At 48.9% G+C, this 25,047-nt stretch overlaps 2 protein-coding genes across 2 annotated transcripts; both read left to right on the top strand.

Moving 5' to 3' along the window:
- The first annotated feature begins 8,658 nt into the window (after positions 1-8,658).
- Positions 8,659-12,470, top strand: LOC116948828 (trypsin-like). Its single transcript, XM_076071811.1, has 5 exons — positions 8,659-8,713; positions 9,611-9,770; positions 10,775-11,034; positions 11,841-11,974; positions 12,236-12,470. The coding sequence occupies exons 1-5, from the start codon at positions 8,674-8,676 to the stop codon at positions 12,383-12,385; spliced, it is 744 nt and encodes a 247-aa protein (XP_075927926.1). The 5' UTR covers positions 8,659-8,673; the 3' UTR covers positions 12,386-12,470.
- Positions 12,471-22,409: 9,939 nt separating this feature from the next.
- Positions 22,410-25,047, top strand: LOC142929794 (trypsin-like). The gene is made up of 4 exons (XM_076071759.1): positions 22,410-22,570; positions 23,245-23,585; positions 24,418-24,551; positions 24,813-25,047. Exons 1-4 carry the CDS (start codon positions 22,425-22,427, stop codon positions 24,960-24,962), a joined length of 771 nt encoding a protein of 256 aa, XP_075927874.1. The 5' UTR covers positions 22,410-22,424; the 3' UTR covers positions 24,963-25,047.

The following is a 25,047-nucleotide window of genomic DNA, read 5'->3' as shown; positions in this document are numbered from 1 at the left end:
AGGAGGGGGTGACATGCAAATGAGATGGATAATGTCGGCTTCCCATTGGTCGATTCAAACTCCTCCCACAGCTCGACACAGGAGCTACAGCGTGACCTTGGGGCGCTCTCAGGGACGGTCACAACCAATCACAACCCGCCATTGTCCTTATTTGAAAATGACCCATCCCATGAAAATAAACTCCTCCCTCTTTCCATCTCTCCCGCTAGATTTAATAATCGATGGTCGGTAAATCGATCATCTGTTGAGGACTCGATGAACCATTCTGGCATAAGAGTTTGTCGTCGAGTCCGGTTCACTTCTTGTAAGGGGCACTGGAAACTTTAAACCGTATGGCGTTTAGCAGTCACCACATGGTACCTTCCAACAACAACAGCCGCCATTTACCACTAAGTGGCGGTGACGTCAACATGGCGACTGTGAAAGGCCAACTGCACTTTAAGGCCGCGTTAAGTGTCGAAAGCTTTCTGACAGGTCACGGGACAGACCCAGGTGCCATGGGTCGACTCACTGAGATGACTGGCAGATGTACACCAGCTGTGTCCCTTACTGTGCCATCTTGCTCCATTTTATCCGCCCGACGCTCCATTTGTTGTAGTGAGCGTCGCTCCTCTGCCCTCCTTTGTTGTTAGAGGGCGACTGCCTCCAACTGAACAGTCGTGTCCTTCACGACATAGGCACACACACACACGGCTGTACACAGGGGGTGTAATTTCATATTGAGATATTTTTACCACCACCATCAAATTCACTGATGGATGAAGGCTGTCATTTTTCATGATGCGGGGGCGCGTGGTGACGGGATGGGGAGCAGGTGCAGTTCACGTAACCACTCGCCACTGATGTTAGCCGCGCATCCCCCAAGCCGCACCATTACTCATCCTGCTCCGCGGACATCTATGAAAAGAGCTTCATAGCTCATTCCTTCAGGCTAAATCATTCTTTTGATTTTGAACTCAAATCCAAAACTCGGACTTAACACCGAATCGTCGAACCTCACCTGCCAATTCGTCCAGATCTCTAAAAATCCAAACAACGCCGGAGTTCGGCGTAATGGGTGTCGTCTGTCTGTGTACATCACAATTACATGAACGTGAATGAGCCGCCATCTCAGCGTCTGTTTGACATCTTCAACGAGCGGACGGCCAAGATGCACGCCGTGATGTGTGGACATTTTCTTTATGCTTGACTCTGTCGAACATGTGTTACACGTACTGTATGTAGAAGGGCTCGTGAGGAGACAGAGAAATTCACTGCGGGTCACCCCTCCTATCTCAATCCCAGCTACAGAACTTTACATAGAATCTCATATTGTCATGGAAACCAGCAATAAGTAACGTTTGCATAACGTAACCAATACACAAATACGAAAAAATAACCTTTACACTGCTGGGTGGACAGAGACTAGGGAATTAATTAAATGTATCCCGTTGTTTCAACTGCCACACCGGGAGATTGAATCGAGAACTGGATTGCAAGTCGAGTGTGCTATTAAACCTGGTACCACAGCATCTCCCGTCATTTCATACAACCGCACTGTTCATCAAAGCAAAGGAAACGAGACAATGTCAAATACATTACAAAGCCATGGGAAACAGATATCTCGATCGTTGCTTTCATGAAATGCAATATCGTGTCATATCGTGAATATTTGATATTACAGCAAGCATACGTTTCAAACAACAATGTGTAATGAGTCCAACTGAGTCGCAGATGTTATCTTGGGAGCAACACTATTTATTAAACAACAGCACGCAACATAACACGATCTACACACGGGTCTTGAATGCCCATCTAACCACGCTATGGCATAACTAGACACGGATCGCTATCCCGGTCCGGACCACAAGCTGGGTCCCGGACCGCGTGTCTTGAGGCTTCTTCTCCCCGACGTGGATCTTCGTGACTCCAGCACATGAATAACATCGAGCTCCTCACGGGGCACTGGTTTTATGCCCCCGGGCTGGAGCTGGCTCCGCCCTTCGCCGCGCCCACATTCCAGATCTCTCGAGCTCTTTCTTGAAAGTTCCCGAGAGCTCTTGTGGACCACGTGACCGCCCTGTCCACCAGTAGCCCCCCTCCAATATCATTCTGTCATGTATCAGCTGGAAAACCAGCGTATCATGCCCCAACGTAACCGTGGCTGGCTGACGCTCCCTCTCGGCAAGCAGAAGTTTCAAACAACAATGTAGAAGCGTGTAAAAATGTATTGACTATTGTGCAAGATGCGAAAACCCTCACGAGTGTTGAGTGAAGATATACATTGTGGTCCACTTGTCGTCGATCACCGTCACAATATACGTGACCTAATTTATCCGAATGACAGGCAACAGTGCTGCAGTGATATAGAACTGGTACGCAAGTACAAACGTGAACATAATTGTGAAAAATAAACCACACACTCAATGTCATGGAAGTTATTTCGGAGCTTGATCCTATCACACCATTGCGTAGAGTGATAAGATGACAACCCCAAACCTAATAAAGTCCATCACTGTCAGATGTTACATGAGGGCATTAACATTGCATATATATTCGTGGTTCTTTAGGTAAAGTCACGTAGATAGAAAATACAATTAAAAGAACAGATAATTAAATAAAATAAACATTTAAAGAGAAAAGATAATAAATAAATACAAACAAAAGCAAAAAACCCACGACGTTTCGATCGCAACACAAGCGATCTTCATCAGGCGGAGAAAAACGAATGGGCAAGCCTCCAAATGCAAATGCTTATCAGGGCTTTCAAAGTTGGCTGGGCAGCCAGCACAAATGTAGAAGGCAATGGGGGGAGGGAGGGGGCAGAGACAGGGGGAGAGAGAAGGGGGATAGATATAGAGGTGGAGGTGAAGGTGAGGGCGCAGTCCAAGCATATTCGACAATGGGTGGGAGGAAGAGGGTAGAGATGAGGGGGGAGAGATGGGGGGGGGGGGTTAGAGATAGGGGGAGATAGAGGGGGTAAAGTAGTGCGTTAGACAATGGAAGGAGGGGGAGATACAGTGGGAGAGAGAGGGGGGGAGGACAGAGATCGAGGTGGAGCTGAAGGCGAGGGCCCAGTCCAAATGTGTTAGACAAGGCAGGCACGGCACACCAGGAGTAGGTGGCCAGCACCACGCCCGGCCGCCTTTATCTACCTAATAGCGATGTTTACACATTGCAGCAGTCGACATAGGAGAGGCCCAGGACCGGTTCATATAATCGTCGCTGGTGTTGGCCGTGAGTTGGAAACGAACCTGGGTCTCCAGCTTCGCCGCGCAGCGTGCTAAACGCTAAACTTGCATTCGCCCCAAATGACACAAATACATAGTCAAATATCCCCCGTATAGCCTGTAACAGACTGTAGGGGCAAGTGCTGTTAACGAGCAGCTATGAAGGCCGGAACGGCACACGAGCGGGTGGCTGGCCAGCACCACGCCCGGCCGCATTTGTCTCGAGTGTAGCGATGTTTACACACCACACAAGATACTAATTTGAGGTTGAGTCGATCTAGGGGAGGCCCAGGACCAGTTCAGAAAATCGTCACTGGTCTCGTAGCGCAGCGCGGTAACATGTACCCTACCGCTCCCCAATTGACACCAACAACAACAACCGCCATTCGCCACTAAGTGGCGGTGACGTCACCACGACGCTTGTGCCAGGCCATGTGCACCTTGAGACCACGTGAAGTGTCGAACGCCCGCGGGCAGGAGGTCACGGGGCAGACCCAGGTGCCATGGGTCGACTGACTGAGATGACTGGCTGGTGCACCACCTGTGCCCCCTACTCTGCCAACCTGCTGTGCTTTAGCCACCCGGCGCTCCGCTCATTGTTGTAAGCATCGCTCCTCCGCCCTCAGTTGTTGGAGGGCGACTGCCTCCAACTGCCCAATAGCGTCCTTCACGAGCCTCCTCCACAGAAGCCGATCTTGACACCGCTGGTACCAGTCATCGGCAAGTCCACTTACCTCCACGTCCTCCTGTACCACATCACTCCATCTCTTCTCTAGCCCGCACCACGCCCGTTTAGCCCCCTCGATCTGGCCGAACAAAAGCTGTTTCGGCATGGGGTTGGCTGGGCATGCGGGCTACGTAACCCAGCCAACGCAGCCTTGCCTGCCTGCGACCTTGCCCAGATCTTTCAAGGATTTTTGAGCTCCTCACACAAATCAGCCTGGTTAAACCCAGGATGGATCGTAGGCAGGCCAGCCTGAATGTTTCCAACCGGCGAAGATGCTCCATTAAGGTGGTCCATGTTTCGCGAGCGTAGAGTAGGGAGGAAATGACTGTGGCCGAGAAGACCTGAAGCTTAGTGCGGAGCGACAGACCAGGTAGCTTCCACACAGCGTTACGCAACCGATGAAAAGATATTGCCGCTCGACTGATTCAGAGTGAGACCTCTGCTGTTAAACTGGAGCCAGTCATAAGCAGACTGCCCAGGTATGGGAAACTCTCCACTCTCTCCACAACTGCCCCATCACCGATTGGGAATTTTGGGGGTGGAGTGTCTGATGGTACAAAATACCCAGGCAGATGCTTAGTTTTGGTGGGGCTGATGGTAAGGCCCCATCTCTTAGTGGCACGCTCCAGTCTCAGCAGCAGCGTCTCCAACTCCTCCTTTGAATGAGCAGCTAATACCAAATCATCAGCACACATAACGTGGTTGAGCAATAGGGAGCCATCCCTTGACCGCACACGGGCATCGATCAGCCTCCCATTATATCTGTACGAAATGGAGATTCCTCCGGTACAGCTATTGAAGGCTTCACGAACTACTTGGTCAACATAGATGTTAAATAATGTGGGAGCCAGAGGACATCCCTGTCGCACCCCAAGGTGTACAGGGAATGGCTCTGTCTCCCGGCCACGTAGTTTTTCCCAGGCCCGCTCACCATCATGAAGGTCCTTAATGATCGTGAACAGAGGGTCAGGGACTCCAAAAGCACGAAGAACAACCCAGAGCCCAGGCCTACTGATGGTATCATAGGCCTTGACCAGGTCAATAAATCAGAGATGTAGGTCTTGTTGGAATTCCCTACACCTCTGCTGTAGCAGACGGACAGAAAATATGGCATCTGTGCAAGATCGCCCTTTCCTCAAACCGCATTGGGGCTCCGCAAGCCTCTCCTCAGCGTGCCTGGCGAGGCGATGTTGAATGATCCTTGCCAGGTCTTTTCCGGGCACACTGAGTAGTGAGATGCCCCTGTAGTCGTTACAGTCTGTGCGGTCCCCCTTCTTAAAGAGGGGGACCACCAGGGCATCCTTCCAATCCTGCGGAACCCGTCCAGTGGTCTAGACTGTTGTTATGATGTCATATAGGGCAGTCTGTGCACAAACGCCACCCTCTCTCAGCATTTCGCTTGGGAGATCATCTCTGCCCGCTGCCTTTCCTGGTCTCAGACTCCGTATCGCCTTCAGTACGTCCTCAACAGATGGTACTTCAGCCAGCCACGCACAGGGGGTGACCTCTTCCAATATTTGAGACACTTCAGCCTCAGCAGGGTCATCCTCACTTTGTGCGATGATGTTTTGCTGGCTGAGGGATTTTCCCTTCCCCAGGACCTCACAGAAATGCTCAGCAAATCTGCAAACCTGTTCCTGAGGGTCAGAGATTGGATCACCGTTTTTTTCCCCTAATGATGGTAATAGGTGTGGCGCTGCAGGTTACTTTTTTGATGGAGTTAAATAGAGATTTGTGATCACGGGCCACTGAGGCAGACTCCAACTCCTCAGCTACCCGTGACCACCACCCATCCTTGCAGCGCCTCATGGCTCTCCGAACCTCCGAGCGAAGGCTGCAGTAAGCCTCCTCATTCTCTGACGTGGGATTCTGTAGCCGATGACATTCGTCCTGTAGCTTTTTCTCAACCATCCTGAACACCTTCTCTGTCAGCCACGGTCTCTGGGGAGGTCTGGACCGCTTACCCAAAGCAGCCATTGCAGTTGCATGAGTCACAGTCCTAAAACTCGCCCATTTACCCTCGACATCTGGAGGAGTGGGGGACGATGCCAATCCCAGCTGCAAGCGATGATAACATTCTCGCTTGCAACTTTCATCAGATAACTGAGACCAGGCCACTTTAGGTTGGAATGGGGTCCTGGGTGTACACCCACCACCGGAGTGGAAGAATGGCAGGCGCATCTTACAGATAACTTTTCGATGGTCAGAGGGCAGATCAGCTCCACGGTAGGTCCTGGTGTCAAGGACATGGGCTCTGATCCGCTGGTCCGTCACTATGTAGTTCAGCAGATGGTCTTGCTTAGACCCGGCATGCATCCATGATGTTGTGCGGATGTGCTGATGCCGGAACAGCGTGTTGGTAATTACAAGCCCATGGGCTGCACAAAAATCTAGCAGCCTCCTACCGTTGTTATTGCGCTGATCTGGCCCATGCCCTCCAATCACTCCAGACCAGGTGGCAGCATCATGACCAACTCGGGCATTGAAGTCACCCAAAATGATGACTTTAGCCAGCACCTGTGACAGGACGTTATAGAAGGCATCTGATTCATCGGCTTTGCCTGCATCCCTCCACGGATGTTCGTCTTCGGTGGGGGCATAAGTAACCACGACCACCACTCCTCGCCTCCGGTTGATGGGAAGGCGAGCCCAAAGCAGCCCGGGGCTTACAGCTTCCCACACCTCACTGCCACGCTCCCACGCCCCCTTCATTCTTTTGTTCAAAAGAAGAGCCACACCCTGTTGTTTGGCAGTCTGCTGCCCCGAGTAGAGGACTCTCCACCCCTCATGGTGGCAGGAGCCAGAACCGGTCCACCGGACCTCCTGAATGCCACAGAGATCCAGGTGGTACCGGTCCAGCTCCCGACAGAGAAGTGGCAGCCTCTCTTCCGCAGTGAGCGTTTGAACATTCCACTTGGCAATCCGTAGTGGCTTTTAGTTGTTTCTGCAGGAGCCCCGAGGGTAGACATTCAATCTCCTGGCTCCGCCAATTGGGGTTTGGCCAGGAGACGTCATAGATGCCTGTCCCCCCAGGGCCTAAGGCACAAGCTTATTAGTTACATATTTCATTCTAACTCGTGGTTTAGTGGTAATTAATTGAAGGTAGAGGGGTTACCAGCCCCTCGTACCCGTCCAGAGCCCCCGTTTAGCCACTGTGGTGGACACAGACGCCATGAGGGGAGGTTCCAATGGGAATTGGCCCTCCCCCCACAGCACTGTCCACGACAGAGTTGCCCGTCTGGCACTGCGAGGAGGTAGGGGGTTGTTTTGCCGGACGCAATCACACATGCACAGTGACACACGTAGACAAAAATGGACACACGTGTAAATTACTCAATAGAATATACATAGGAGGCATTGACTACAACTGCAAAAAACGTGGCAGGACCTTTCTGAAGAACAGTCATGAGACGCAGTGAGGCTCTCCTGGATAAACAAGCGTATTCGGAAGCCACTGGAGCTATGCACTTTTAAATTCAGATTGAAGTTTCCTGTCCTTCCCCCGCACCTCTGATTAGCACAGTTGATTACGTTCCGTGCGAAAGATGTTCAACATATATACTCATGATGATACTCGTTCATGAGAAGTGCTGGATATGGTGGACGTACAGTTCAGCTGCCGACAACAGGACATCGTAGGAAACAAATGAAAAGCTCTTTGTGTGACTAGGCGAGAGTTGATTGAGACACCCTTTACCTGTTAACAATATTATCCATGGCACATGCAAGGTGTGAACAAAAAGAATGGAAAGTCATGTTACAAAACAGTGTCAACTTAGATTGTAGCTTTTCGTAGCTGATTCAATGATGTATATGTGATTTTGAATTGAATGTATTTGAAGTTGTTTCAAATAAGTCACACTGTAAGCAGCCGGGTTCTCGTTGAAACGATAAGGGAATATAATGCATGCTTTCGTAGGTGGTGATGTCACGGTGCGTACTGAAGCAGCCTCATGGGATTTTAAACTTCCCTACCTGATGTAGACCGGGAAGGGAAGTTCAAATTACGTCGTTAAAAGTGTTAAACCACCGTTGAGCTTTATTGGTTTGAATGTGATCAACACCTTGGCATGTACGAATGTTGCCTTTAAAATCGTCTTAATTTCATCAAGAGGTGGGGGCTTAGTTACGAGATTTTGACAAAGAATCTGGCACGTGGCCAAATCCATAAATATATGGATCAGTATTAATGTGTTTGACTTTCCAATAAAAAATAATGAGGGATCTGCTAAATGAAATATACTAACTTTGACTATGACACATTTGACTTTCTCTTCATGGTATACGTGAATATAGAAATGCAGTAATGTCCTTGGCATAACTATAAAAGGCAAAGGTGCATCCTTACAATGGATTTATCACAGCACCGCTGGCAGACTTCACTTAAAGGACCTCTAAATAGCCCCTTTAGAGGATATTATATATACTCAAGTATACTTACGTTTGTCTTAATTTTATAGGCACCATCTCCACCAAGTATGAGATCATAACCAGAACAATATAAGCCACGTCCGTGGAAAAATAAAACAATAAATGAAACCAATTTTTACGTGTGGAATCGCTGACTCGCTATTTTTCGTCTCAGGTGGGAAAATATCGACGAGTTTAATGAGACAGACATAAGGCATTGGGTAACGTAGAGATGAGAATAAAGCAATGATATGAGGGCTCTCAACGGGTATAAAAGTGGACCACCGGCAGTGGTTCAGCATCGTCTTTCAGGATCTTCACTGCACAATGTACGGACTCATCTTTGCTCTGCTCGTGGGCACCGCTGGTGAGACTTTGTGTAACTTCCTCTGCTAACTGGTTGCATAGTGAATGGTTTTGGGTCGAACTGGGACCCATGTCCTGCAGAAATGTTCTATTTACGTATACTGAACTTATTTCGCACCGTATGTATCCAACCGTGCTAATCTTTGCCTATAGACATCTGGCAGTTTAACAGCATTAGTTTAAGCAGGGCAATGATGGATATCATTAGTGGTAATTTTGGTATCCTAATTTGGCGTTGGCCTCCGCTAGGTTAGCTCAATGTGAAACACTTTGCGCCTCCTATGGTGATGTGCATCACCAAACTAACAGAGGAGAGGAAGGTGTGCTGCTTATTTGGCTGTGCCGGAAAGTTGGTCTTTGGCTAAAACTGAATTATACCCAAGTGCAAGATGGGACGAATTTCCGTTTTTGTTCCCAAGCGATCGGTGCTAATTCTAAATTCCTTCTGTGGGGCCGATATTGTCCATCAGACAAGAACGACGATTGAGCAAGTGATGCAACATTTCTAGTAACCATAGCGGAGTGTCTATTCCTGCTGGAAGTAAGCTTTGTAATTGTGTTGATGGTAACATTGGTGGTGATGATCATCACGGAGACAGCAGAGGCGGATCAATAATATCCCCAAGAGGGGTATTCATGAATGTCCATACTTTTAAATAGGGGCTTACATTAATAATTCGGTTTTTTTTCTGGTAAAGATCAATGACAAAATTACTTTTGGACTCAGGGGGTGGGAGGGGGGTAGCATTGCCTCCATTACTTCCATTGGATTCTCCATTTGGCCTTATACACGATGTCGATAGTCATGATCCTGTTGACGATTAACCTCACGATGAATGTTGGGTCTGAGTAATTGACCGTGGCCAGGATACTAATTTACACTCTGCTTCGCTGACAGCGGCGGCCCCATACATGTATGAGGACCACATCGTGGGTGGCTCCGAGTGCGCTGCCCACTCGCAGCCGTGGCAGGTGTCCCTCAACATCGGATACCACTTCTGCGGAGGCTCCCTGATCTCCAGCGAGTGGGTCGTGTCTGCCGCTCACTGCTACATGCCGTGAGTTTGCTGCGCACGGACATGAGCTAATCTCGTTGCGTGCTGCGTGTCTAGTGGTCTCAGTGAAGTAACATCGACTTGTGTAAAATGCAGTGTACACCTACAACCTGGTGATCACGACCTTATCTGAAAAAAACTTGAAGCTCATGTTGTTGAACTAAGACCTAGCAACAAATAATATTTAATAAATAATTGAGTTGTACGCCTTTTGGCGTCTTCTGGTCCAACACCAATGGAGACTAGGCTCTAAGAAAAGCTGTCTCGGGTGTGGACCAATCAAATTCAAGGACAGTGCATATTATTATCAGAGTTGTCTTTTTTGTTTGTATTTTGACTGCTTGTGTTGTGGTCATTGCAAACATGATTCCTTGAATAAAGGTGTCAGTTTTTTTGTGCCAGTTAAAAGGGTAAAACCTATTCCTAAATAATATTTACTTGAGCTTCACCGATGGGGCAGCAGTGTTACAGCTGGTAATATGAAGAAGCCGATCATATGATTTTGAATGAGACCCATGCGAACAAACGAGAAAGGGCTATGATCAGATTGCAAAGGTATGCGACATCCTCTTTCCACAACAAGGCGATGTGCCCCAGAAGTTTGTTTTCTTTAGACGATTATACCAAATAGTTACAGCACTTGGCAATCTACCACACTGGTCAATTTGGATCTGTGACGGTGGAAAGTGTAGATTTGATGGCATAGAATTACAGTACAACCAATCTTACCATACGTGCTAGTTGTGCCATGTTGATGCTTGAACTTACCATTCGGAGCTTGACCATGTACAGTTTTGTTTGGATTGTTTTCTTCGTGTTTTATTGTTATTGCTGTAACCAGGTTTCTATTGTGTGACCAGATCCCCATAAAGGATTAGCATTCATGGGCCAATGGGTTTTACCTGTGCCAAAATAAAAACCCCCAAAAAACCTAAAACCGAAATTTAAGCGATCCCGTATGAATAAAAATCATCATCAAGACTGTCATCCACTTCCTCCACCCCCAGCGCGTCCAGCATCTCTGTGCGCATCGGCGAGCACAACATCTTCGCGTCCGAGGGCACCGAGCAGTGGATCCAGGCTTCCAAGGCGATCCCCCACCCCCAGTACCACTCGGCCACCACAGACAACGACATCATGCTCATCAAGCTGTCCTCGCCCGCCACCCTCAACCAGTACGCGCAGGCCGTCCCGCTGCCCTCCTCCTGCGTCGGCACCGGAGTCATGTGCACCATCTCCGGCTGGGGCGAGACCCAGACCAGCGTCGGTGAGGACACGGCGCTTAGACGTCCGTCTACCCTGGAAAATATTTTGTAATGTCGGTTTCGTGCTTGCTCTGTTTAGCTCTCGAATGTGTTTTCTGGCTGTGCCACGTGGTGTTCGTCATGATGTCTAGCGTTTCGCTCTACTTCTTGAGAGTTCCCAATACTACTGGTGAAGTTCGGATGTCATGCCGAAGAGCACTCAGTACAATCCAAAAACATATCAGAGAAATTATTTGATTTCTTCTCCATACAAGCTGACACAACACGTACACATTATTGTACCATGCTAAAACATTTCATTAGGAAAAAAAATGTCAGTGACTTGAAGGGTATGAGTTCATGAAACTCTCTCTAGTGATATTTTCGTGGATGTTTTTGCAACGTTTATAGCTAAGCATTGAATAACAGTTCTGAGCATGAGGCAGGCTTGACCTGGAGTTTAAACTGGACTAAGAGTTGTAACTAGACTTGTCCATATCTGTTGTTGTTGTGGTCTGAGCTTGTGATTGGACACTTATGGGCACACACCTCCCCCATGTCTTCCTTTACTTTCTCAGTGTCTGTCCAGCAGTCGTCACGGAACTCTTTTCCACTCTCTTCCTCTGCTTACTTTTCCCCAGGCTTATAAATGGGCACAAGCTACCAACCCATTGCATTGGCTCTGCATTACTGGGACCTTCACGCTGAGTCCACTGAACTTTCTTCTGCCGCCCCTTCTGCTCATGAGTTTCTCCGTCCTCACGTTACCCCAATATCTTTCCCCAGTGCACAAATGCCTCACCACTGCCAACCGCGTGTCTCCATACAGGCAGCCCCGATGTCCTCATGTGCGTCCAAGCGCCCGTGCTGAGTGATACCTCCTGCAGAAACTCCTACCCCGGTGACATCACCAACAACATGATCTGCCTGGGATACCTGGAGGGTGGCAAGGACTCCTGCCAGGTGAGGTACCCTGAAGCGACTTGAGTTGATAAGACTGAACAGGAGTATGAGCGTCGACCTGCCCTCTTGCTAGAAACCAGTGCCACCTCCATCAATCATTCAGATTGAGACAAAGTTAATTACTCTCTCAGCATCTCTTTAATCTAATTCAATATTAATCACGTCGTTTTTTCACAGACATAAAGGTTGGGAACCATGGCATTAGATGCAGGAGCCAACTGCTAACTGCTGACCCTTTGACCTCTGATTCCGCCAATGCAGGGAGACTCCGGTGGCCCCGTCGTGTGCAATGGCCAGCTGCAGGGCATCGTGTCGTGGGGCCGCGGCTGCGCCCTGCCCAACTACCCCGGCGTGTACACGAAGGTGTGCAACTACAACTCCTGGATCGCCAGCACCATGGCTGCCAACTGAGCGACTCACTCGGAAGCCACCTTGTCGAGCAACAAGCACTATGATGGTTGTAATGCCATGAAACGAATAAAACCTTTGAAAAGTTGATGCCACCATGTTTCTGTCGCCTTATTTTATTTGTAAAGTTGAAGATCGAAACATCGCCTAGCACGGTACAATGGATTGCGTTGCTCTACTGCTCTGCAATCCACAAAAGCAGCGCTGTAGCAGCCTATACAGCACAGGACTTCCTAACCCCCTTGGTATGGTGGCCCTATACCTCCCACCTGTAATCCTTGAATCAATAGTATACGTTTAAAAAACATATGTTCAGTTCAAATTGTTCATACCAACAATGTGGGCAGTTTAAGTAATTTGCTTTGGGCATGTCGAATCGTTTTGCCAAGAATCAACTGATTGAGTCGATACAAAGGAGGGGGTGACATGCAAATGAGATGGATAATGTCGGCTTCCCATTGGTCGATTCAAACTCCTCCCACAGCTCGACACAGGAGCTACAGCGTGACCTTGGGGCGCTCTCAGGGACGGTCACAACCAATCACAACCCGCCATTGTCCTTATTTGAAAATGACCCATCCCATGAAAATAAACTCCTCCCTCTTTCCATCTCTCCCGCTAGATTTAATAATCGATGGTCGGTAAATCGATCAACTGTTGAGGACTCGATAAATCATTCTGGCATAAGAGTTTATCGTCGAGTCCGGTTCACCTCTTGTAAGGGGCGCTGGAAACTTTAAACCGTATGGCGTTTAGCAGTCACCACATGGTACCTTCCAACAACAACAACCGCCATTTACCACTAAGTGGCGGTGACGTCAACATGGCGACTGTGCCAGGCCTAGTGCATTTTAAGGCCGCGTTAAGTGTCGAAAGCTTTCTGACAGGTCACAGGACAGACCCAGGTGCCATGGGTCGACTCACTGAGATGACTGGCAGATGTACACCAGCTGTGTCCCTTACTGTGCCATCTTGCTCCATTTTATCCGCCCGACGCTCCATTTGTTGTAGTGAGCGTCGCTCCTCTGCCCTCCTTTGTTGTTAGAGGGTGACTGCCTCCAACTGAACAGTCGTGTCCTTCACGACATAGGCACACACACACACGGCTGTACACAGGGGGTGTAATTTCATATTGAGATATTTTTACCACCACCATCAAATTCACTGCTTGTTGAATGGCTGTCATTTTTCATGATGCGGGGGCGCGTGGTGACGGGATGGGGAGCAGGTGCAGTTCACGTAACCACTCGCCACTGATGTTAGCCGCGCATCCCCCAAGCCGCACCATTACTCATCCTGCTCCGCGGACATCTATGAAAAAGCTTCATAGCTCATTCCTTCAGGCTAAATCATTCTTCTGATTTTGAACTCAAATCAAAAACTCGGACTTAACACCGAATCGTCGAACCTCACCTGCCAATTCGTCCAGATCTCTAAAAATCCAAACAACGCCGGAGTTCGGCGTAATGGGTGTCGTCTGTCTGTGTACATCACAGTTACATGAACGTGAATGAGCCGCCATCTCAGCGTCTGTTTGACATCTTCAACGAGCGGACGGCCAAGATGCACGCCGTGATGTGTGGACATTTCCTTTATGCTTGACTCTGTCGAACATGTGTTACACGTACTGTATGTAGAAGGGCTCGTGAGGAGACAGAGAAAGTCACTGCGGGTCACCCCTCCTATCTCAATCCCAGCTACAGAACTTTACATAGAATCTCATATTGTCATGGAAACCAGCAATAAGTAACGTTCGCATAACGTAACCAATACACAAATACGAAAAAATAACCTTTACACTGCTGGGTGGACAGAGACTAGGGAATTAATTAAATGTATCCCGTTGTTTCAACTGCCACACCGGGAGATTGAATCGAGAACTGGATTGCAAGTCAAGTGTGCTATTAAACCTGGTACCACAGCATCTCCCGTCATTTCATACAACCGCACTGTTCATCAAAGCAAAGGAAACGAGACAATGTCAAATACATTACAAAGCCATGGGAAACAGATATCTCGATCGTTGCTTTCATGAAATGCAATATCGTGTCATATCGTGAATATTTGATATTACAGCAAGCATAAGTTTCAAACAACAATGTGTAATGAGTCCAACTGAGTCGCAGATGTTATCTTGGGAGCAACACTATTTATTAAACAACAGCACGCAACATAACACGATCTACACACGGGTCTTGAATGCCCATCTAACCACGCTATGGCATAACTAGACACGGATCGCTATCCCGGTCCGGACCACAAGCTGGGTCCCGGACCGCGTGTCTTGAGGCTTCTTCTCCCGGACGTGGATCTTCGTGACTCCAGCACATGAATAACATCGAGCTCCTCACGGGGCACTGGTTTTATGCCCCCGGGCTGGAGCTGGCTCCGCCCTTCGCCGCGCCCACATTCCAGATCTCTCGAGCTCTTTCTTGAAAGTTCCCGAGAGCTCTTGTGGACCACGTGACCGCCCTGTCCTCCAGTAGCCCCCCTCCAATATCATTCTGTCATGTATCAGCTGGAAAACCAGCGTATCATGCCCCAACGTAACTGTGGCTGGCTGACGCTCCCTCTCGGCAAGCAGAAGTTTCAAACAAAATGTAGAAGCGTGTAAAAATGTATTGACTATTGTGCAAGATGCGAAAACCCTCACGAGTGTTGAGTGAAGATGTACATTGTGGTCCACTTGTCGTCGATCACCGTCACAATATACGTGACCTAATTTATCCGAATGACAGGCAACAGTGCTGCAGTGATATAGAACTGGTACGCAAGTACAAACGTGAACATAATTGTGAAAAATAAACCACACACTCAATGTCATGAAAGTTATTTCGGAGCTTGATCCTATCACACCATTGCGTAGAGTGATAAGATGACGACCCCAAACCTAATAAAGTCCATCACTGTCAGATGTTACATGAGGGCATTAACATTGCATATATATTCGTGGTTCTTTAGGTAAAGTCACGTAGATAGAAAATACAATTAAAAGAACAGATAATTAAATAAAATAAACATTTAAAGAGAAAAGATAATAAATAAATACAAACAAAAGCAAAAAACCCACGACGTTTCGATCGCAACACAAGCGGTCTTCATCAGGCGGAGAGAAACGAATGGGCAAGCCTCCAAATGCAAATGCTTATCAGGGCTTTCAAAGTGGGCTGGGCAGCCAGCACAAATGTAGAAGACAATGGGGGGAGGGAGGGGGCAGAGACAGGGGGAGAGAGAGGGGGGATAGAAATAGAGGTGGAGGTGAAGGTGAGGGCACAGTCCAAGCATGTTCGACAATGGGTGGGAGGAAGAGGGTAGAGATGAGGGGGGAGAGATGGGGGAGGGGGTTAGAGATAGGGGGAGATAGAGGGGTTAAAGTAGTGCGTTAGACAATGGAAGGAGGGGCAGATACAGTGGGAGAGAGAGGGGGGGAGGACAGAGATCGAGGTGGAGCTGAAGGCGTTGGCCCAGTCCAAATGTGTTAGACAAGGCCGGCACGGCACACCAGGAGTAGGTGGCCATCACCCCGCCCGGCCGCCTTTATCTACCTAATAGCGATGTTTACACATTGCAGCAGTTGACATAGGAGAGGCCCAGGACCGGTTCATATAATCGTCGCTGGTGTTGGCCGTGAGTTGGAAACGAACCTGGGTCTCCAGCTTCGCCGCGCAGTGCGCTAAACGCTAAACTTGCATTCGCCCCAAATGACACAAATACATAGTCAAATATCCCCCGTATAGCCTGTAACAGACTGTTGGAGCAAGTGCTGTTAACGAGCAGCTATGAAGGCCGGAACGGCACACGAGCGGGTGGCTGGCCAGCACCACGCCCGGCCGCATTTGTCTCGAGAGTAGCGATGTTTACACACCACACAAGATACTAATTTGAGGTTGAGTCGATCTAGGGGAGGCCCAGGACCAGTTCAGAATATCGTCACTGGTCTCGTAGCGCAGCGCGGTAACATGTACCCTACCGCTCCCCAATTGACACCAACAACAACAACCGCCATTCGCCACTAAGTGGCGGTGACGTCACCACGACGCTTGTGCCAGGCCATGTGCACCTTGAGACCACGTGAAGTGTCGAACGACCGTGGGCAGGAGGTCACTGGGCAGACCCAGGTGCCATGGGTCGACTGACTGAGATGACTGGCTGGTGCACCACCTGTGCCCCCTACTCTGCCAACCTGCTGTGCTTTAGCCACCCGGCGCTCCGCTCATTGTTGTAAGCATCGCTCCTCCGCCCTCCGTTGTTGTTGGAGGGCGACTGCCTCCAACTGCCCAATAGCGTCCTTCACGAGCCTCCTCCACAGAAGCCGATCTTGACACCGCTGGTACCAGTCATCGGCAAGTCCACTTACCTCCACATCCTCCTGTACCACATCACTCCATCTCTTCTCTAGCCCGCGCCACGCCCGTTTAGCCCCCTCGATCTGGCCGAACAAAAGCTGTTTCGGCATGGGGTTGGCTGGGCATGCGGACTACGTAACCCAGCCAACGCAGCCTTGCCTGCCTGGGACCTTGCCCAGATCTTTCAAGGATTTTTGAGCTCCTCACACAAATCAGCCTGGTTAAACCCAGGATGGATCGTAGGCAGGCCAGCCTGAATGTTTCCAACCGGCGAAGATGCTCCATTAAGGTGGTCTATGTTTCGCGAGCGTAGAGTAGGGAGGAAATGACCGTGGCCGAGAAGACCTGAATCTTAGTGCGGAGCGACAGACCACGTAGCTTCCACACAGCGCTACGCAACCGATGAAAAGATATTGCCGCTCGACTGATTCAGAGTGAGACCTCTGCTGTTAAACTGGAGCCGGTCATAAGCAGACTGCACAGGTATGGGAAACTCTCCACTCTCTCCACAACTGCCCCATCACCGATTGGGAATTTTGGGGGTGGAGTGTCTGATGGTACAAAATACCCAGGCAGGTGCTTAGTTTTGGTGGGGCTGATGGTAAGGCCCCATCTCTTAGTGGCACGCTCCAGTCTCAGCAGCAGCGTCTCCAACTCCTCCTCTGAATGAGCAGCTGATACCAAATCATCAGCATACATAACGTGGTTGAGCAATAGGGAGCCATCCCTTGACCGCACCCGGGCATCGATCAGCCTCCCATTATATCTGTACGAAATGGAGATTCCCCCGGTACAGCTATTGAAGGCTTCACGAACTACGTGGTCAACATAGATGTTAAATAATGTGGGAGCCAGAGGACATCCCTGTCGCACCCCAAGGTGTACAGGGAATGGCTCTGTCTCCCGGCCACGTAGTTTTTCCCAGGCCCGCTCACCATCATGAAGGTCCTTAATGATCGTGAACAGAGGGTCAGGGACTCCAAAAGCACGAAGAACAACCCAGAGCCCAGGCCTACTGATGGCATCATAGGCCTTGACCAGGTCAATAAAGCAGAGATGTAGGTCTTGTTGGAATTCCCTACACCTCTGCTGTAGCAGACGGACAGAAAATATGGCATCTGTGCAAGATCGCCCTTTCCTCAAACCGCATTGGGGCTCCGCAAGCCTCTCCTCAGCGTGCCTGGCGAGGCGATGTTGAATAATCCTTGCCAGGTCTTTTCCGGGCACACTGAGTAGTGAGATGCCCCTGTAGTCGTTACAGTCTGTGCGGTCCCCCTTCTTAAAGAGGGGGACCACCAGGGCATCCTTCCAATCCTGCGGAACCCGTCCAGTGGTCTAGACTGTTGTTATGATGTCATATAGGGCAGTCAGTGCACAAACGCCACCCTCTCTCAGCATTTCGCTTGGGAGATCATCTCTGCCCGCTGCCTTTCCTGGTCTCAGACTCCGCATCGCCTTCAGTACGTCCTCAACAGATGGTACTTCAGCCAGCCACTCACAGGGGGTGACCTCTTCCAATATTTGAGACACTTCAGCCTCAGCAGGGTCATCCTCACTTTGTGCGACGATGTTTTGCTGGCTGAGGGATTTTCCCTCCCCCAGGACCTCACAGAAATGCTCAGCAAATCTGCAAACCTGTTCCTGAGGGTCAGAGATTGGATCACCGTTTTTTTCCCCTAATGATGGTAATAGGTGTGGCGCTGCAGGTTACTTTTTTGATGGAGTTAAATAGAGATTTGTGATCACGGGCCACTGAGGCAGACTCCAACTCCTCAGCTACCCGTGACCACCACCCATCCTTGCAGCGCCTCATGGCTCTCCGAACCTCCGAGCGAAGGCTGCGGTAAGCCTCCTCATTCTCTGACGTGGGATTCTGTAGCCGATGACATTCGGCCTGTAGCTTTTTCTCAACCATCCTGAACACCTCCTCTGTCAGCCACGGTCTCTGGGGAGGTCTGGACCGCTTACCCAAAGCAGCCATTGCAGTTGCATGAGTCACAGTCCTAAAACTCGCCCATTTACCCTCGACATCTGGAGGAGTGGGGGACGATGCCAATCACAGCTGCAAGCGATGATAACATTCTCGCTTGCAACTTTCATCAGATAACTGAGACCAGGCCACATTAGGTTGGAATTGGGTCCTGGGTGTACACCCACCACCGGAGTGGAAGAATGGCAGGCGCATCTTACAGATAACTTTTCGATGGTCAGAGGGCAGATCAGCTCCACGGTAGGTCCTGGTGTCAAGGACATGGGCTCTGATCCGCTGGTCCGTCACTATGTAGTCCAGCAGATGTTCTTGCTTGGACCCGGCATGCATCCATGATGTTGTGCGGATCTGCCGATGCCGGAACAGCGTGTTGGTAATTACAAGCCCATGGGCTGCACAAAAATCTAGCAGCCTCCTACCGTTGTTATTGCGCTGATCTGGCCCATGCCCTCCAATCACTCCAGACCAGGTGGCAGCATCATGACCAACTCGGGCATTGAAGTTACCCAAAATGATGACTCTATCTCGAGGTGCCACTTTAGCCAGCACCTGTGACAGGACGTTATAGAAGGCATCTGACTCATCGGCTTTGCCTGCATCCCTCCACGGATGTTCGTCTTCGGTGGGGGCATAAGTAACCACGACCACCACTCCTCGCCTCCGGTTGATGGGAAGGCGAGCCCAAAGCAGCCCGGGGCTTACAGCTTCCCACACCTCACTGCCACGCTCCCACGCCCCCTTCATTCTTTTGTTCAAAAGAAGAGCCACACCCTGTTGTTTGGCAGTCTGCTGCCCCGAGTAGAGGACTCTCCACCCCTCATGGTGGCAGGAGCCAGAACCGGTCCACCGGACCTCCTGAATGCCACAGAGATCCAGGTGGTACCGGTCCAGCTCCCGACAGAGAAGTGGCAGCCTCTCTTCCGCAGTGAGCGTTTGAACATTCCACTTGGCAATCCGTAGTGGCTTTTAGTTGTTTCTGGAGGAGCCCCGAGGGTAGACATTCAATCTCCTGGCTCCGCCAATTGGGGTTTGGCCAGGAGACGTCATAGATGCCTGTCCCCCCAGGGCCTAAGGCACAAGCTTATTAGTTACATATTTCATTCTAACTCGTGGTTTAGTGGTAATTAATTGAAGGTAGAGGGGTTACCAGGCCCTCACACCCGTCCAGAGCCCCCGTTTAGCCACTGTGGTGGACACAGACGCCATGAGGGGAGGTTCCAATGGGAATTGGCCCTCCCCCCACAGCACTGTCCACGACAGAGTTGCCCGTCTGGCACTGCGAGGAGGTAGGGGGTTGTTTTGCCGGACGCAATCACACATGCACAGTGACACACGTAGACAAAAATTGACACACGTGTAAATTACTCAATAGAATATACATAGGAGGCATTGACTACAACTGCAAAAAACGTGGCAGGACCTTTCTGAAGAACAGTCATGAGACGCAGTGAGGCTCTCCTGGATAAACAAGCGTATTCGGAAGCCACTGGAGCTATGCACTTTTAAATGCAGATTGAAGTTTCCTGTCCTTCCCCCGCACCTCTGATTAGCACAGTTGGCTACGTTCCGTGCGAAAGATTTTCAACATACATACTCATGATGATACTCGTTCATGAGAAGTGCTGGATATGGTGGACGTACAGTTCAGCTGCCGACAACAGGACATCGTAGGAAACAAATGAAAAGCTCTTTGTGTGACTAGGCGAGAGTTGATTGAGACACCCTTTACCTGTTAACAATATTATCCATGGCACATGCAAGGTGTGAACAAAAATAATGGAAAGTCATGTTACAAAACAGTGTCAATTTAGATTGTAGCTTTTCGTAGCTGATTCAATGATCTATATGTGATTTTGAAATGAATGTATTTGAAGTTGTTTGAAATAAGTCACACTGTAAGCAGCCGGGTTCTCGTTGAAACGATAAAAGAATATAATGCATGCTTTCGTAGGTGGTGATGTCACGGTGCGTACTGAAACAGCCTCATGGGATTTTAAATTTCCCTACCTGATGTAGACCGGGTAGGGAAGTTCAAATTCGTCGTGAAAAGTGTTAAACCACCGTTGAGCTTTATTGGTTTGAATGTGATCAACACCTTGGCATGTACGAATGTTGCCTTTTAAATCGTCTTAATTTCATCAAGAGGTGGGGTCTTAGTTACGAGATTTTGACATAGAATCTGGCACGTGGCCAAATCCATAAATATATGTATCAGTATTAATGTGTTTGACTTTCCAATAAAAAATAATGAGGGATCTGCTAAATGAAATATACTAACTTTGACAATGACACATTTGACTTTCTCTTCATGGTATACGTGAATATAGAAATGCAGTAATGTCCTTGGCATAAGTATTAAAGGAAATGGTGCATCCTTACAATGGATTTATCACAGCACCGCTGGCAGACATCACTTAAAGGACCTCTAAATAGCCCCTTTAGAGGATATTATATATACTCAAGTATACTTGAGTATAGGCACCATCTCCACCAAGTATGAGATCATAACCAGAACAATATAAGCCACGTCCGTGGAAAAATAAAACAATAAATGAAACCAATTTTTACATGTGGAATCGCTGACTCGCTATTTGTCGTCTCAGGTGGGAAAATATCGACGAGTTTAATGAGACAGACATAAGGCATTGGGTAACGTAGAGATGAGAATAAAGCAATGATATGAGGGCTCTCAACGGGTATAAAAGTGGACCACCGGCAGTGGTTCAGCATCGTCTTTCAGGATCTTCACTGCACAATGTACGGACTCATCTTTGCTCTGCTCGTGGGCACCGCTGGTGAGACTTTGTGTAACTTCCTCTGCTAACTGGTTGCGTAGTGAATGGTTTTGGGTCGAACTGGGACCCATGTCCTGCAGAAATGGTCTATTTACGTATACTGAACTTATTTCGCACCGTATGTATCCAACCGTGCTAATCTTTGCCTATAGACATCTGGCAGTTTAACAGCATTGGTTTAAGCAGGGCAATGATGGATATCATTAGTGGTAATTTTGGTATCCTAATTTGGCGTCGGCCTCCGCTAGGTTAGCTCAATGTGAAACACTTTGCGCCTCCTATGGTGATGCGCATCACCAAACTAACAGAGGAGAGGAAGGTGTGCTGCTTATTTGGCTGTGCCGGAAAGTTGGTCTTTGGCTAAAACTGAATTATACCCAAGTGCAAGATGGGACGAATTTCCGTTTTTGTTCCCAAGCGATCGGTGCTAATTCTAAATTCCTTCTGTGGGGCCCATATTGTCCATCAGACAAGAACGATGATTGAGCAAGTGATGCAACATTTCTAGTAACCATAGCGGAGTGCCTTTTTCTGCTGGAAGTGAGCTTTGTAATTGTGTTGATGGTAACATTGGTGGTGATGATCATCACGGAGACAGCAGAGGCGGATCAATAATATCCCCAAGAGGGGTATTCATGAATGTCCATACTTTTAAATAGGGGCTTACAATAATAATTCGTTTTTTTTTCTGGTAAAGATCAATGACAAAATTACTTTTGGACTCAGGGGGTGGGAGGGGGGTAGCATTGCCTCCATTACTTCCATTGGATTCTCCATTTGGCCTTATACACGATGTCGATAGTCATGATCCTGTTGACGATTAACCTCACGATGAATGTTGGGTCTGAGTAATTGACCGTGGCCAGGATACTAATTCACACTCTGCTTCGCTGACAGCGGCGGCCCCATACATGTATGAGGACCACATCGTGGGTGGCTCCGAGTGTGCTGCCCACTCGCAGCCGTGGCAGGTGTCCCTCAACATCGGATACCACTTCTGCGGAGGCTCCCTGATCTCCAGCGAGTGGGTCGTGTCTGCCGCTCACTGCTACATGCCGTGAGTTTGCTGCGCGCGGACATGAGCTAATCTCGTTGCGTGCTGCGTGTCTAGTGGTCTCAGTGAAGTAACATCGACTTGTGTAAAATGCAGTGTACACCTACAACCTGGTGATCACGACCTTATCTGAAAAAAACTTGAAGCTCATGTTGTTGAACTAAGACCTAGCAACAAATAATATTTACTTGAGCTTCACCGATGGGGCAGCAGCGTTACAGCTGGTAATATGAAGAAGCCGATCATATGATTTTGAATGAGACCCATGCGAACAAACGAGAAAGGGCTATGATCAGATTGCAAAGGTATGCGACATCCTCTTTCCACAACAAGGCGATGTGCCCCAGAAGTTTGTTTTCTTTAGACGATTATACCAAATAGTTACAGCACTTGGCAATCTACCACACTGGTCAATTTGGGTCTGTGACGGTGGGAAGTGTAGATTTGATGGCATAGAATTACAGTACAACCAATCTTACCATACGTGCTAGTTGTGCCATGTTGATGCTTGAACTTACCATTCGGAGCTTGACCATGTACAGTTTTGTTTGGATTGTTTTCTTCGTGTTTTATTGTTATTGCTGTAACCAGGTTTCTATTGTGTGACCAGATCCCCATAAAGGATTAGCATTCATGGGCCAATGGGTTTTACCTGTGCCAAAATAAAAACCCCCAAAAAACCTAAAACCGAAATTTAAGCGATCCCGTATGAATAAAAATCATCATCACTACTGTTATCCAACTTCCTCCACCCCCAGCGCGCCCAGCATCTCTGTGCGCATCGGCGAGCACAACATCTTCGCGTCCGAGGGCACCGAGCAGTGGATCCAGGCCTCCAAGGCGATCCCCCACCCCCAGTACCACTCGGCCACCACAGACAACGACATCATGCTCATCAAGCTGTCCTCGCCCGCAACCCTCAACCAGTACGCGCAGGCCGTCCCGCTGCCCTCCTCCTGCGTCGGCACCGGAGTCATGTGCACCATCTCCGGCTGGGGCGAGACCCAGACCAGCGTCGGTGAGGACACGGCGCTTAGACGTCCGTCTACCCTGGAAAAGCCATTTAAGGAAGACTTTTTTTAAATATTTTACAATGTCGGTTTCATTGTTGCTCTGTTTAGCTCTCGGATGTGTTTTCTGGCTGTGCCACGTGGTGATCGTCATGACGTCTAGCTTTTCGCTGTTCTTCTTGGGAGTTCGAAAACACTACTGGTGAAGTTCGGATGTTATGCCGAAGAGCACTCAGTACAACCCAAAAACATATCAGAGATATTATTTGATTTCATCTCCATACAGGCTGACACAACACTTATACATTCTTGTACAATGGTAAAACATTTCATATAAAAAAAAATGTTAGTGACTTGAAGGGTATGAGTTCATGGAACTCTGTCTAGAGATATTTTCGTTGATTTTTTTGCAATGTTTATAGCTAAGCATTGACTAACAGTTCTGAGCATGAGGCAGGCTTGATCTGGAGTTTAAACTGGACTAAGAGTTGTAACTAGACTTGTCCATATCTGTTGTTGTTGTGGTCTGAGCTTGTGATTGGACACTTATGGGCACAGACCTCCCCCACGTCTTCCTTTACTTTCTAAGTGTCTGTCCAGCAGTCGTCACGGAACTCTTTTCCACTCTCTTCCTCTGCTTACTTTTCCCCAGGCTTATAAATGGGCACAAGCTACCAACCCATTGCATTGGCTCTGCATTACTGGGACCTTCACGCTGAGTCCACTGAACTTTCTTCTGCCGCCCCTTCTGCTCATGAGTTTCTCCGTCCTCACGTTACCCCAATATCTTTCCCCAGTGCACAAATGCCTCACCACTGCCAACCGCGTGTCTCCATACAGGCAGCCCCGATGTCCTCATGTGCGTCCAAGCGCCCGTGCTGAGTGATACCTCCTGCAGAAACTCCTACCCCGGTGACATCACCAACAACATGATCTGCCTGGGATACCTGGAGGGTGGCAAGGACTCCTGCCAGGTGAGGTACCCTGAAGCGACTTGAGTTGATAAGACTGAACGGGAGTATGAGCGTCGACCTGCCCTCTTGCTAGAAACCAGTGCCACCTCCATCAATCATTCAGATTGAGACAAAGTAAATTACTCTCTCAGCATCTCTTTAATCTAATTCAATATTAATCACGTCGTTTTTTCACAGACATAAAGGTTGGGAACCATGGCATTAGATGCAGGAGCCAACTGCTAACTGCTGACCCTTTGACCTCTGATTCCGCCAATGCAGGGAGACTCCGGTGGCCCCGTCGTGTGCAATGGCCAGCTGCAGGGCATCGTGTCGTGGGGCCGCGGCTGCGCCCTGCCCAACTACCCCGGCGTGTACACGAAGGTGTGCAACTACAACTCCTGGATCGCCAGCACCATGGCTGCCAACTGAGCGACTCACTCGGAAGCCACCTTGTCGAGCAACAAGCACTATGATGGTTGTAATGCCATGAAACGAATAAAACCTTTGAAAAGTT

The sequence above is a fragment of the Petromyzon marinus genome, chromosome 35, assembly GCF_048934315.1.
Source record: "Petromyzon marinus isolate PM22_M1 ecotype Great Lakes invasive population chromosome 35, UKy_Petmar_22M1.pri1.0, whole genome shotgun sequence".
Lineage (NCBI taxonomy): Eukaryota > Metazoa > Chordata > Hyperoartia > Petromyzontiformes > Petromyzontidae > Petromyzon > Petromyzon marinus.
The sequence above is the reverse complement of the archived record's forward strand: the minus strand, read 5'-3'. Positions and strand labels throughout refer to the sequence as shown.